A 16,016-nucleotide genomic window follows, 5' to 3' on the forward strand; every position below is an offset into this window, starting at 1 on the left:
TAATATTACAGTATTGTATATAAGAGAATATAATGAATAACTATTATTTTTTAGGTTCTTGTTCACTCTTTCAAATTTATATGGATATATGAATAAAACAACAGGAAATCCGTCAAATCGATTAAGTCGATAATCGTGTCATTCTTATAACGAAGCATATTTTTAAATTAAAATTGAGAAAGATTTTTTTATACTGTGGAATAAAAATATTATAGAGATAGCGTGCTCCAAGAATTATGCCATATAATTTATTATTAAATTAAAAACATTAGTAGTACATTAATAAAACACATTCGTATAGCACTGGACATTCCAAGGATGTCCAGTTTAAGTCCAATTTATATCCGCACGTCCATGAACATAAAATGGACATTTAACAAATATCCATTTTTGGATATTTGTTAAATGTCCATTTTATGTTCATGGACGTCCATTAAATGTCCATTAAAATGGATATCCTGTTAAGTAACATTTTTTGAATGTACAATTTATGTTCGCATTTGGATCTCTTATTTTTATGATTTTTTTATTTAATATTTATGATATGTTTATTATATATTTAATATTAGTGGAGCAATTTTCCTAATAATACTTTAATTTTTAATAATTAATTAAAAAATATAATACAAATTTTATTTATTATTCATCGTTTAACAATAATAAAATATAATAATAAAATCATTTTATTATTATATTTTATGTTATGTTTATATTATATGTTATGTTTCGTGTTTAATTATATTTATATTAATTATTTTAATTATTTATTAATGTACACATTTTGATCAAAATGATAAATTCTGTCTGTTAATGCGCGCATGTGCATTGCGTCGTCTTTATCGTGTATTTGGCGCTAAAGTTTGACAAAAAGCAAACGCACGGCACGAGAGTCGAAAGTCGGAACAGTCGACTGTACACGTGTCTCTACGAATTCTTTTGTTTTCCTGTTATTAATATATGTGCTATGTGCGTGCGTCTTAAAAGTCTAAAGTGTTCGTCGCCGTAAGAAAGAACTTATTTATTATTTCGAAGAGTTTTGATTGATTCAACAAGAAAATGTAAGTATATCCTTATTAATATATGTAAAAACTTCTTATTAACACTCTTATTCGTTCTGTTGTTAACATTTTCATCAAATCACAATCACATCAAATTACAATTGAATACACGTTGTTACAAGGTTAGGTTATTAAGAAGGCAAATTATTAAGAAATTAGTTATTCACCTCAAATATGAAATTCTCAATAAGCATGGATATTTATCTTTTCTAATTATTTTTCAGTAGGTGTGATTATCTGCGCAAGTATTGCTAAGTTATTCTGAATTAATGAGCAAAATTAATAATATATAGGTAAAAATTATATATAAAGTAGATTATTATATATAATCTTTTTTCCACAGCTTTGAAACATTACATTCCAAGTTTATAAGTGTTTGCTCAATAATTTTTCTTTTGCTTCAATAAAACTGAGAACTCATGTCAGTAAACATAAATATAATATGTTGTATGAACATATGTTACATGCATATTTATTACAATTTCCTAAATATAATATTAGATATAACATTAATAATATAACATATGTTTTGCGTTAGAATTTATATTGTAGTTAATATGATATATGCTATATCATATTAACTGATATACTATATCATATTAACTGCAATAAATTTTAACGTAAAATATATGTTACATTATTAAAGTTTGTTTCGCTTCAATAAAGAATCTAGTAAACACAGGTATAATGTTGTATGAATATACGTTACATGCATATTCATTACAATTTCTTAAATATAATATTAGATAAACATTAATAATGTATATTATATAATGTATATTATAATATTAGATATAACATTAATAATGTAACACATATGTTTTACGTTATATTGTAGTTAATATGATATATATGCTACATCATATTAACTACAATATAAATTCCAACGTAAAACATATTTTACTAATGTTATATTTAATATTATATTCAGGAAATTGTAATGAATATGCATGTAACGTATGTTCATACAACATTATATCTGTGTTTACTAGGTTCTTTATTGAAGCGAAACAAACTTTAATAATGTAACATATGTTTTGCGTTAGATGCTTAATTTAATTAAATTAATTATTTATTAATTTATTAAATTAATTTTTTAAATTAATTTATTAAATTAAATTAAACAATCAATATTTTTATAGCATTTATAAACTTTGCTTAATAATTAAGATAAAGATTATTTTTATAAAGATTTTTTTAATTACATTTCTTGACAAAATTATTAGATGTATTTTGTATTCTTTTTTATAATATTTGTGTAAAATTAAGAAACTATGACACTTTATCTTCGAGTTATACATATATAAACTGTTAAGTTTAACATTTGTTAAACAATAATAATGTAATAATCAATATTTAATTAAAAAATTATTAAGATTCTTTTTTTCACAGCTTGAAACATTACACTATCATTAAATAGAAGTTGTGAAAAAGTTGTGAACATATCATTAAATAGAAGTTGTGAAAAAGACAGCAGAGATTAATAATAAAGGTAAGAATATATATAATAATTAATAATTTTAAAAAATGCCAAAAATAAAACGACGATATTATCGACGAGCTAAAGAGATGACAATTAGAGTCAACAATTAGCATTACGCAGAATATTATTTGTAATTCAGCTTCATTTGGAAGTGCATCCTCTACTTCAAGTAATAATATTTCATTATCCAATAGTACAAATTATGTATCAAATAATTTCTTATTAAAACAGAATATCTATAGTAATAATTATCAATTGAATGACGATTTGGACAATCTTGAGCAAATAAATTCTATTAATAATTCTATTAATTTTATTAATTCTATTAAGTCTATAAATTCTATTAATAATTCTAATTATTCTGAAGAAAGTAACGATGTTTTAGAAAATGAGAATATAAATGATAGCAATTTTGATATCAATGAATATTATTAATATTGTTAATATAATTAATATTGTTAATTCTCCTAGATCTGATAATCTCATCGATGATTCGTCTAGTTTTGTTTCGTGGCTTCAAGAATGGGTTCTTAGAAATCGTATTTCTCATGTTGCATTAAATGAATTATTGAAACGTATAAAACCTAAATATCCGGCATTACCTTTAGATGCTCGTAGCTTGTTAAAAACTCCCAGAAAAGTAAATGTACAAAATGTAAGACCAGGGCAGTATTATCATTTCGGTTTAAGTAATTGTATCAAGCAACTCTTGTCGCGGTATTCTGTTAAACATTTGCAATGTGTCAAAGTTAATATTAATATTGATGGTCTCCCTTTATTTAAAAGTTCAAGTAATCAAGTATATCCTATTCTATGTAATTTAGTTGAAAATTATAATGAAGTTAATATTGTTGGAATTTATTACGGAAATGAAAAACCTGCAGATGCAAATGTTTTTTTGAAAGATTTCACAGACGAAGCAATTATTTTGACAACTCACGGTATAACAATTAATGATCATACTTATCCATTTAAAATTAATGCTTTCATATGCGATGTACCTGCTAAATCTTTTATTACATTTACTAAGGGTCATTCCGGTTATTACTCATGTTCAAAATGTACAGTAAAAGGAGAATATATTCATAATCGAGTATGTTATCCATATTTAAATAATTTTCTTTTAAGAACAAATAATGATTTTAGACTAAAATTACAAAGAGACCATTATACGGGTACATCTATCTTAGAATCAATTCCTACAATAGATATGGTTGAAGATTTTCCGTCAGATTCAATGCATTTGCTTTATCTGGGAATTGTCAGGAAATTAATTGTTAACTTATGGTGCTTTGGAACACCCCGATCTAAACTATCATTTAATGAAATGTGTGAAATATCGAAAATGTTAGAAATTCAAAAGGTTAATATACCATACGAAATTAACCGGAAAACACGCTCATTATTTGAATGTAAAAGGTGGAAAGCAACTGAATTCAGAACATTTTTGTTATATACGGGACCTGTTGTTTTGAAATCTATTCTCAATTATAATAAATATATTAATTTTTTAACTTTACACGTAGCTGTTACAATTTTTTCAAATTCTAAACATATAAGCTGTTATTCAGATTATGCTAAGTCATTATTAGAATATTTTGTAAAAACCTTCATCATTTTATATGGCAAAGAAAATGTATCGAGTAATATTCACCACTTATTGCATCTTTATGATGATGTAATAAAATTTGGAACTTTGCAGGAATTTAGCGCTTTTCCATTTGAAAATTATTTGCAGTCAATTTTAAAAATGATTCGTAAAAATGATAAAATATTGGAACAAATTGTTTGTCGAATACGTGAGCAAAATTTGTGTGCTAATGATAGTAAAAAATTAAAAATAATTAATAATAAACTTCACAATCCGCATTTTAACGGTCCACTCATTAATAATTTAAATTCACATTTGGATTTTCAGACATGCAAACAATTTAATAAAGTTATATCAAAACTATTCTTTAAAAACGGATGAACCTGATAATTGCTGTTCTTTAACTGATGGAGCTATTATAATTATTAAGAATTTTATTTCAAATGATAAAGATATTTTTGTAATTGGACATAAACATAAATCACTCAATGATTTTTATTCTGAACCCTGTTTATCATCTAAGTTAGGCATTTATTTAGTCGATAATCTTGGAAACTTACAGATTTGGAACTTAGAGCAAATTGCATATAAATGTTTAAAATTAAAATATAAAAATCAGTATGTTGTGTTTCCCCTTTTACATACGAATTAATTTACAATTGCGTGCAGTACTTTCTATTTCTCTTTTCTCTATCTCTACCCTTCCTCTCTCTTTCTCTTTCTTTTTCTTTTTTATTCAATTTGTATGCTGCTCTGGCTGTTAAATTTTCTAGTAAAAATGCCATCGTGGACTGTGGTCAAGTTTACTGACGAGAATTCAGTTGAAGCCGTACTATCTTGGTGGATTCGTAGTAAACATTGTTTTTGGCCACCTTTTCAACGTGATAAAGTAATACAAGCAATTCGTAAAAATAAAGAGCCAGATATGGATTGGCCTTTATATGAAGTGACCATTTTCCGAAATAGCACTTATGGTACTTGAAATTATATATTTTATGAACTTGTTATTCAGGACTTTTTAATTAATAAAAATCGAGTATTTATGAAGCAATTCAGTTGTTATATATTTATATAAATTGAATATTTATTCTTTTTAGAGAATTACATAAGCGGCGAGAGAAAAATGTAGAAAAGCCGAAAGTACGTCTGATTTAAATTCTGAAATGTCAGCTGGTGAACAAAAAAACAGGATAATTAAAAAAAGACAACTTTCTTCTTCAGAAGATGATGAATACAGTTATAGATTGCTGCCAACGCCTCCTCCTTTGAAAGATTTATTTAAATATTATTAAATACTAATAATTAATATAATTAATAATAATTTATTAAATATTAATAATTTTATAAAAAACATTTACTTTTTAATAAGAAAATTTGTATATTTAAATTTTCGCAAATTATTGATTTAATAGTCATGAAATTATTAAAGAAGTTTATTCTAATTTTTCGAGGATTTTGTGCGCGCATACTTGTAATAATGTGATATCATGTATACATATTGTTCAGTCAGCGTCAACACTCTCGTGTTCACTCTGTAGTTTCGTTTATAATTCAGTTTATTCAAATAATTATAATTTACACTTTCGTACAAATTCGTAGAACAAAGATTGCGTGATATTAATAATTAAATGATTTTTTGATATGACTCGTCACAGTTCAAGACTAAACGCAACCGTTCCTCTCCACTGTCGAGACTACAATGTACTCAGGTCAAAGGGCCACACTCGTGCGTTGCTACCGCAACGACATGTGTTGACCACTCGTGAACCCTTCCGCTGGTTCTTTCGCTGAATTTTATGACGTTACGAGTCCTTCGGCATTGTAGCGTCGAAGGACGATCTCTTACGCGAAAGCCTCGTTTTAATTTATTGGTTACTATTGTCTTCACTTTCTCCTCGACGACATCTGGAAGTGATTCTGAGTCGCGATGACGTCTCGAGCTGATGACTTGGATCGCGACGACGCCTGGGAATCACTCGGGTCGCTAGATTCGTATTATTATATTTTATTATATTTTATTCGCTTTCTTCGCGACGACGTCTCGAAGTGATTCTGAGTCGCGATGACGTCTCGAGCTGATGACTCGGATCGCGACGACGCCTGGGGATCACTCGGGTCGCGAAATTCGTTTTATTTTTGTTTTTTGTTCTTATATGTATATATATCGCAGTCGTGCACGACGCTTATATTATGCCGTAACATACTCCCCCCGTTGAGAGGGTAACGATTAATTTATGTTCGGATTATGTTATGTTTGACTGACGAAGTCGTTCGCATGCTTCGTTTAGCAGCGCAATTTGTTTCGTATTCGCGTTTACATTTGTATGATTATTGTTCGATCGGTAGGGGACAGAGGAGTTTGGTTGTTCTTTTTAATTCCCCGGTCGTGGTTTTGATGATCGCAGTTCGTGTGATTCCATCTTCGCCTGGCAGCAGTTTGGTGATTTTACCGAGTGCCCATTGCGAACACGGTAGGTTTTTGTCCTTTAGAAGTACGACAGTTCCAACGTGTAGCTCTGGTCCATCCTTGGTCCATTTATTGCGTTTTTGAAGCTCGTTCAGATATTCAAGGTTCCATCGAGCCCAGAAATCCTGTCGTACCTTTGTAATGTGCTGCCAGGTAGATAATCGACTAGCTAAAACACACAATATGTCGCCCTCCGGAAAGGACATTAGTGGCTTGCCAATCAGATAATGCGCAGGCGTCAATGCTAACATGTCGTTCGGATCGGTTGAAAGGGATGTGATAGGTCTGGAATTTAGAATACCTTCGATCTCTATTGTGAATGTGTTTAATTCTTCGAAGGTAAACAAGGAATCGCCAACTACGCGTCGGAAATGATGCTTAAATAACTTTACCGTAGATTCCCAAAGCCCACCGAAGTGTGGTGCTATTGGTGGTATGAAGTGCCAAATAATGCGATGTTCGCTGGCGAACCTCCATTATTTATCTTGTGCGAATCCGAATTAAATAGAGCGTATAGTTCTTTCAATTGATTATTTGCACCTATGAAATTGGTCCCATTATCTGAGTAGATATGTGTCGGCAATCCTCGACTCCACGAAGCGTCGTAACGCCGCGATAAAACCGTCAGATGACAAATCACTCACGACTTCCAGATGTATGGTCTTAATTGACATGCATACGAAGACACATATGTATACTTTAATTCGCGTTTTATTGCGATATTTTTTCTCCTTGATGTAGGAAGGACCGCAAAAATCAACGCCAGTATTCGCGAAAGGTGTTGCTTCGCGTACGCGAACTGAGGGGAGATTGCCCATCTTGTATTCTACCGGGTTGGCATCAAAACGAAAACAGCGCGTACACGTCCGTATCACTCTTCGTACTTGATTCCGTCCGTCAAGTATCCAAAATCTTTGTCGAAGTATGAATAGTGTTGTTTGAATTCCCGTGTGATGATGGGTCTCGTGGATCTCGCGAATAATTTGGTCGGTTACGCGGTGTCGGCTGGGAAGTAATACCGGATGTTTTTGAGAAAATGTTAGATTAGATTTCTGTAAACGCCCTCCTACTCGAATCAAACCGTTTTGGTCTAAAAATGGGTCTAAATTAATAAATTTACCCTTGATTTCCGTACGCTTAGTTTTGAGTCGTTCGATTTCGTCGGAGAATTGCGCGGTCTGTATAATTTTCAAAATTCGCATTTCGGCTTCGTTGATTTCTCCCGCGCATAACGCTCCGATGTGTTTGTTACCTGGACGAAATCGAAGGCAATACGCGACAATTCTACGCAATTTGGAATGTGAAGAATATTTTTCAAACATCTCGAAATTACGGGACACCATCGCTGACAAACAGGTGTTTGTCTTCATTTCGGGCACTTTGTCTATTCGTACGCTCTCGCTGGGCCACTCGCCTTCATCATTACTTAGCCGTGATGGTCCGGTAAACCATGTTCGGTTTCGTATGAACGCGTGAGGTAATTGACCTCTCGATATTGCATCGGCTGGGTTGTCTTCCGACTTAACGTGTCGCCATTCGTACGCGCCAGTGAGTTCTTGCACCTCCGCGACTCGGTTCGCCACGTAAGTTTTAAGGAGATGCGATGATGTTTTTAACCAGTGCAAGACGATATTCGAATCGCACCAGAGGATTATTTTGTTGGGTTTAATGTCCCATGCATCGTTTACTTCGCGGCATAATCGCGCCAATAATAATGCGCCGCAAAGTTCGAGCCGCAGTATGGTGATGGTTTTCAATGGCGCGACTCGGGACTTGGCACATAATAATTTAGTAGTGATGAGAGACATTTCCCACTCGAGCGTACGTATAGACATGCACCGTAACCGGTGTTGCTAGCGTCGCAAAATCCATGGATTTGAACATTTTGATAGTTATCTATTAATAATCGGCGATCGAAAGAGACCCGAGTCAATAATTCTAATTGTCGAGCGAATTCAGACCATTCGGTGTATATGCTTTGTGGAACGGATTCGTCCCATTGCACTCCGCATCGCCACACATCTTGCATTAATTTCTTTGCGAATAAAACAACCGGGCCCATCAATCCCAGAGGATCGAAAATCTTTGCAATTTCAGATAATATATTTCGTTTTGTTAATCGTTCCATAATCCTTGTTGGATGAATTGAATAACATATTTTATCCGCATGTGCGTTCCACGTTAAACCTAACGTCTTTAGAGAGTGATCTATATTTACTGTAAAATTTGCGTGTAATTCGCTTTCTGTTAAGTCATTGATGACTCTCTTATCGTTTGATGTCCATTGTCGAATAGTGAAACCGCCCCGCGCTAATAAATCAATTACTTCGTCTCTAATCGCGCGAGCCTCCTCGATGGTTTCGGCACCGGACAGTAAGTCGTCTACGTAAAGATGCGATTCGAGGAGTTTAGCCGCCTTAGGATGGGTTTGGCGTTCGTCATTCGCGAGTTGGTGTATGGTGCGAATAGCGAGAAATGGCGAAGAAGAAACGCCGAATGTCAGCGTATTTAACTGAAACGTCTCTAATCTGCCGTTCCTACGCCAGAGAATCTGTTGATATCGCCGATCGTTTTTGTGCAACAGCACTTGGCGATACATTTTTTCTATGTCTGCAGTAATGACAAACTTATATGAACGGAAGCGAACGAGATGTGAAAACAATTTGTCTTGTATCGTAGGTCCTATCATTAAGATATCGTTTAACGAAATACCATTGTTTGTCTTCGCGGACGCGTCGAAAACCACTCGTACCTTAGTGGTGTTACTCGATTCTTTTATTACCGCATGGTGTGGCATATAAAACCCGTCATCGTTGGGATTTTCGACTACAGACATGTGACCTAAATTTAAATATTCTTCTATAACTCGCGTGTATTCGGTTTTAAGAGTTGCATTCGCATCGAGTTTGCGTTCTAAAGATAATAGTCGCTTGAGTGCGATACTTCTCGATTCGCCGAGTTGCGGCTTAGCTTCACGAAACGGTAAACGAACGGTATAACGTCCGCTGTTATCACGACTCACGGTATTCGCAAAATATGTTTCGCATTCGACTTCCTCCTTTGATTGCGGTCTCTGTGTCGCGATTTCTTCAATCGTCCAAAATTTGTTTATTTGACTTTCTAATGTTGTTAAGTAGCATGCCGATTTTGTTACGTTTTGCGCTGGTGCGCCGCCGACAACTATCCAGCCCAGACGCGTTTTTTGCAAATATAAATCGTGACCTTCACGGGACAAATTTATTTGACCGATGGAGAATAATGACAGTGTCGCACCGGCCCCTATTAACAAATCGACCGAACGTGGTAGATGAAAATCCGAATCTGCTAGGCGGATATTCGAAGGTATTTCGATCGACTCTCGTGGGAAAATTTCCGAAGGAACTAGATCTGTAATAACCGGTATCGTTAAACAGGTCAATTCTTTACAGAAACCGTCAATCCTTGATTGTATCGTGATTTTTACTAAGCCCTTCGATTCGGTATTCATGGTGTTAATCGCGCTGATAGGCAAAGAGTGCGCGATCACGCGTGAGCCTATACGTTTCACGATTGGTTCGGCAATAAAATTTGCAGTAGCGCACGTATCTAATAATGCACGGGCCTTGATAAGATTATTTTTACAGTCTCGAATGTGTACTACGGCACTCATTAATAATTGCGGTGAAGATGGGAGTGACATCGCCGCGAGGCTTATCGTTCTCCCCCCGGAGCAGGCGGTTAGTCAATCGGAAGTAGTGATCGCGGACTTCGATGCGTCCGATGTGTTTGCTTTACCGCTGCTCGAGAATTTGTCAAGATGTAAGAGGGTGTTATGTCGTTTTTGGCAAGTCGTGCAATTCGAGTATTTGCAAGGACTATCTCGATGAGATCGCAAACAATTATAACAAAGTTTCGCGTTCTTTACGGTCTCAATGCGCTTAGGTATGGATAATTGTTTAAATATGTCGCATAAAAAGAGCGGATGTCGTTTGCTCTTGCATACCATGCAATTACGCGGCGTGCTTGTTAAGAAAATTTGATTTGAAACGCGCTTCTTCTTAACCGGGGGCTCGCATTTACCCTTTTCTGAATCTGCCGTCTTCGCTCTCTCGCGTCTCGACGCGCACACCGCGCTCTTGTATAAAAACTCATACATTTGCTCGAGTTTTGGGAATTCGTCTCTCTCCAGACTCGCCTCCCATCTCTCTAATGTGGCCTTTGGTAATTTGCTTTCTAAAAGATGAACGATCATTTCCGATCCGCCGGAAACTCCTAGGGCGTTCAGTGACGCGAGATGTTGCTGCGTATCATCGGCAAGCTTCGATAAACCGCTCGTAGTTTCTTTGTCTAACGCGGGCGTGTTTAAGATTAAGGCAAGATGTCGCGATACTAAGACGCGCTTTACCTCGTATGATCGCTCCAATAGTTCCCATGCCTTTAAATAATTTATACCATCGATTGTGAAAATTCGTATTTTATTAGCCGCTTCATCGATTAATGCGGATTTTAAGTAATGTAATTTGTCTATGTCCGACAGATCGGTTTGAGACCCTATCATGCTATGGAATGCCTTTTTGAATGACAACCAGTTTTCGTACTTGCCATCGAATGTAGGCAGCGGCGCCTCGGGCAATTTTATCCTTCGTTTATTCACGGATGCGGCAGTCCCTGCGTTATCGCTTCGCGGCTCGTTATTTGAAGGGCCAGAGCCTGCGTTCGAGTTATTCGTCGTGTTTAAGATGTTCTCTGCCTTACTAGCGAGCGAATAAAAACGTTCTTGAATATTAACGAATTCATTTTGATGTCCTTCTCTCGGATCTAATACCGCGAGCTCGTCGTTATGTTCCTCGAATGCATGATATAAATCCGTTACACGGGCGATTCGCAATTTTAAGACGGCTTTATCTACCTCACCTTTGTCGAGAAGATTGCCTACATGTGTGATTTGAGATTTTAGGGAGGTTCGCTTTTGCACTAAAAGTTTGACTCTTTCCGACATTGTTAGGCGATTATGATATAGGATTTAGAAAGGATGAACGACTTACACCGTCTGTTGTGGATGTAGTCTGTTGTTTCAAGATCGGTCTCACTGGTTATGATTGCTTCTCCCACGAGCAATGGATCAGCGTGCGTGTGGAATTGATCGTCCTCGTCTCCTTTTGATGTGAGACCTCACAGGAGGCACCAAATGTTCAGTCAGCGTCAACACTCTCGTGTTCACTCTGTAGTTTCGTTTATAATTCAGTTTATTCAAATAATTATAATTTACACTTTCGTACAAATTCGTAGAACAAAGATTGCGTGATATTAATAATTAAATGATTTTTTGATATGACTCGTCACAGTTCAAGACTAAACGCAACCGTTCCTCTCCGCTGTCGAGACTACAATGTACTCAGGTCAAAGGGCCACACTCGCGCGTTGCTAGCGCAACGACATGTGTTGACCACTCGTGAACCCTTCCGCTGGTTCTTTCGCTGAATTTTATGACGTTACAAGTCCTTCGGCATTGTGGCGTCGAAGGACGATCTCTTACGCGAAAGCCTCGTTTTAATTTATTGGTTACTATTGTCTTCACTTTCTCCTCGACGACATCTGGAAGTGATTCTGAGTCGCGATGACGTCTCGAGCTGATGACTCGGATCGCGACGACGCCTGGGAATCACTCGGGTCGCTAGATTCGTATTATTATATTTTATTATATTTTATTCGCTTTCTTCGCGACGACGTCTCGAAGTGATTCTGAGTCGCGATGACGTCTCGAGCTGATGACTCGGATCGCGACGACGCCTGGGGATCATTCGGGTCGCGAAATTCGTTTTATTTTTGTTTTTTGTTCTTATATGTATATATATCGCAGTCGTGCACGACGCTTATATTATGCCGTAACACATATATATCCTCTTTTTCCATTTTTTGTTATTTCCAAACAAATATTTAACGTTCTAATTTAAATATTTAAATGTTTATATAGACAATTACAAGCCAAGGAAAAATAATGAAATTGATGATGAAGAGGTGACAGATGACGCAGGAAATAACACGTTTACAGAATCCTATCCTGAAGAGTCTTCTCAAAATAGTCCGTTTCTAATTATGAAAAAGCCTAATCATATATATGGTATGTTCAATTATTAACAATTAATAGTTAATTACAAAGTGATATATGTACAAAAGATAAAAGTTTAAATGATTGCCATTCCACATGCGTTGCACTATTACGATATTATAATATTAAAAGATACTAAATACTCTATACATACATGCTTTTTTTCCAAGCATTTTTCGTTATTTCCAAACAAATGTTTTACGTTCTGTTATTTTAATTTCTATAATTTAAATATTTAAATGTTTATATAGACAATTACAAGTTAAGAAAAAATAATAAAATCGATGGTAAAGAAGTTGCGGTAACGCCTGACACAAGAAATAATACGACAGAATCCTATCCTGAAGATGCTTTTCAAAATAGTCCGTCTCTGATTATGAGAAAACCCTATTGTATAACAGGTATTCAATTATTAACAAATTGTTAACTACAATTAAAGTGATGCGATATTATGTTTAAATAATGTTGTCACACACACACACACACACACACACACACACACACACACACACACACACGTACGCACGCACACGCACACACAAATTCACAATATTTTCTACTAATTATTTTACAAAACTATGGAAAATTACAGGCAAACAGCTGCGTGCTACACAGAAGGATTATTTCAAAGATAATTTTGTTGATCGAGGAAAAGAAAATAATAATTTTCAATTAATTGATTCAACAAAATGTACTTGTAAAGTTTGTCCAGCACACGTTGAAATGCAAAGTAAAAATGGTATACATTTTATCTTTAGCTCATCGTGTATATGTGTTATATAAAATTATTTATAATGATTGTTTTTTCAGAAATATATTTTAAAAAAATAATTCGCCAACAGAATTATTTCAAGGCGCAATTATGGTAAAACATGCGAAGACATACGAGACTTGTAAAATACAGGATTAAATCAAGCTAACGGCATTCAAAGACAAGAATCAATATTTTCTTCTTTCACGCTCCAATTAGAAACGGAAGAACAACTAGAAGAAGTAGAACAATATTTACAAAATCAAGCTAATTTTGAAATATCGGTAATCTATTGCTTTATATTGAATACTGTAATCTTTTAGGTACTTAAAAAATTAAAATAGTATTCAAAATAAATCACACACACATACACATACATACGCACATGTATACGCACACGCGTGCACACACACGTATACATTTTACCTAAAACTCTTATATATAATTAAGAATTAAAATTATAAGATAATATAAAAGTTAACATAAATATATTGCAGATAGTACAAGCATCGCGTATTGGTGGTAAAAACTCGTATGAATTAGTAAAACGAAATTTGAACCAACTTTTAAGTAATAACCTGGGTAAAAAATACAGTTGGTTTGGGAAGAAGCAGAAAAAAAATTTCATGAATTGAAATTAGCGAAAATGTTAATGGGTAAGTAATAAATAATGTCTAAATAATTTAAAAATTAAAAGTTTTCTTCTTGTTCCATTTTTCTAGATATTGAGTTTGCTTCTTTATTTATTGACGTTTTATAAAGATTATATAGTTTACTTCATCAAATTATTTATTTTATTTATTGACGTTTTATAAAGATTATATAGTTTACTTCATCAAATCTGATAATCTCTCTGATATTGTGTAGAATATACGTATATTAGAAAGCTTGCAAGTCATTTTAATAAACACAATGTTTATGAAATGGTGCACAATTCAAAACGCAATAATAAGGCGAAAATCTCTAAAACTTATTGATTTAAAAACATTTTTATTATTGCTCGACATATATTTTTATGTTTCAGCTGCAGGAGAAGCATACAATGCGTCCTTTACTAGAAAAGATTTGGAAGAGTCTACACAAAAATGGCTACGAAGAACTAAAGAAAGATATGACGCAAGTGAAAAAAAATTGCAGAGAGAACAGAATAATCGTACAGACTAAATGAAATATGATTAAGATAATATAATATAGGTAAATATAATATAATATAATATAGTTTATACATTAAAAAGTTTATATACCAAAAGTTTATATACTAAAAAGCTTATAATTAAAATAATGTATATTTTGTTTTAAATAATTTGTTAAATATTCTTTTGCGATAAATATTTTGTAACGCAAAAAATAAATAAATAGATTTAAAAAATTACCTAATTAGTTGTTGTTTTTCTAATTAAAATTTATAACTAAAAATTATATCCAAAATCAGTCTGTAATAAGTCCAAAATTAGGTATATAGCGGACATTCTGTATACGTACAAAGTTGTGACAAACGTACATCTTATGAACATCCATAGAATGTCCGGCGGACCTTACTTGGACTTTATTTGTATGTCCAAATGTCCACAAGCGAATGTTCACTGGATGTACAATGGATATCCTTGTGCTATCTAGGTAAAGAATACTTTTTATAGGATTTAAAATATTAATAACATATGTTAATATAACGCACTAATTTGTTAATATTTATATACAAATATATTTAAATATTAATTATATGTACAGTATTTTATAATATTAATTACACATATAATATTTTATTACATACAACATTCGTAATTATTTTACATTATACTAAAATTATAATCTATACTGTAATATTATCCACTATTAAATCACATATATATTACACATTAATATACATATATTAATTTATGTGTATTAGCAAGTAATAATTAATGCAATACTAATATACATATATTGATATACATTATTAATACAATAAAAAACTTAAGAGATGTTAAAATAAGTAAATAAATATTTAAATGTAATTTTATAGTTATTGAGTTACTATATTAATGATTCAGAATTCAGCTTGTTTTTATAATATCAACAAAATATATTAATCTACGTATTAAAATATAACTTTCTCTCATTTGCATGATTAATAGTACAATTTAATGTCAGATTTGTAGAGCGATAAGAAAATCTGTAATCATGCAGTATTCTTATAATACAAACGAATCGAATATCATTGCAGGATAATTAAAATCGTACCCAATATAATTAAAACCCTAAGAAATTAAAACGCATTTTATTTTGCATATTACTCAGGGACATGATGTTGACAACACATGTCAAGATCAAAATCAGTATTGGGGAAGTAAAGATGAATATTAATCAGAATTATTAATAAAATTATACCAGCAAAAAAATCTAATTAGAAGCGATAAATATCATTAACTCCAAGTAAATTTAAATTAAACGTTAATTTAATTTCCGTTAAACGGAAATGTTACATAACTTTTCAGCACGATTGTGACCGTGACGAAATAAGACTTCCGTCTATCAAGCGACGCGGTAGCGTCGCGACGCCAAGTACATAAAAAACTGATAAAAAATTGGATCCGAGCAT

At 33.1% G+C, this 16,016-nt stretch overlaps 1 protein-coding gene across 1 annotated transcript; it reads right to left on the reverse strand.

The window, feature by feature from the left end:
- Positions 1–7,156: 7,156 nt before the first annotated feature.
- Positions 7,157–10,086, reverse strand: LOC145970652 (uncharacterized). Its single transcript, XM_083097524.1, has 2 exons — positions 8,425–10,086; positions 7,157–8,371 (listed from the first exon to the last, which is right to left on the reverse strand). The coding sequence occupies exons 1-2, from the start codon at positions 10,084–10,086 to the stop codon at positions 7,157–7,159; spliced, it is 2,877 nt and encodes a 958-aa protein (XP_082953650.1).
- Positions 10,087–16,016: the final 5,930 nt, after the last annotated feature.

This window comes from Camponotus vicinus, unplaced genomic scaffold (genome assembly GCF_025532165.1).
Source record: "Camponotus vicinus isolate PSW18456_S1 unplaced genomic scaffold, iyCamVici1.0 SCAF_4, whole genome shotgun sequence".
Taxonomy (NCBI): Eukaryota; Metazoa; Arthropoda; class Insecta; order Hymenoptera; family Formicidae; genus Camponotus; species Camponotus vicinus.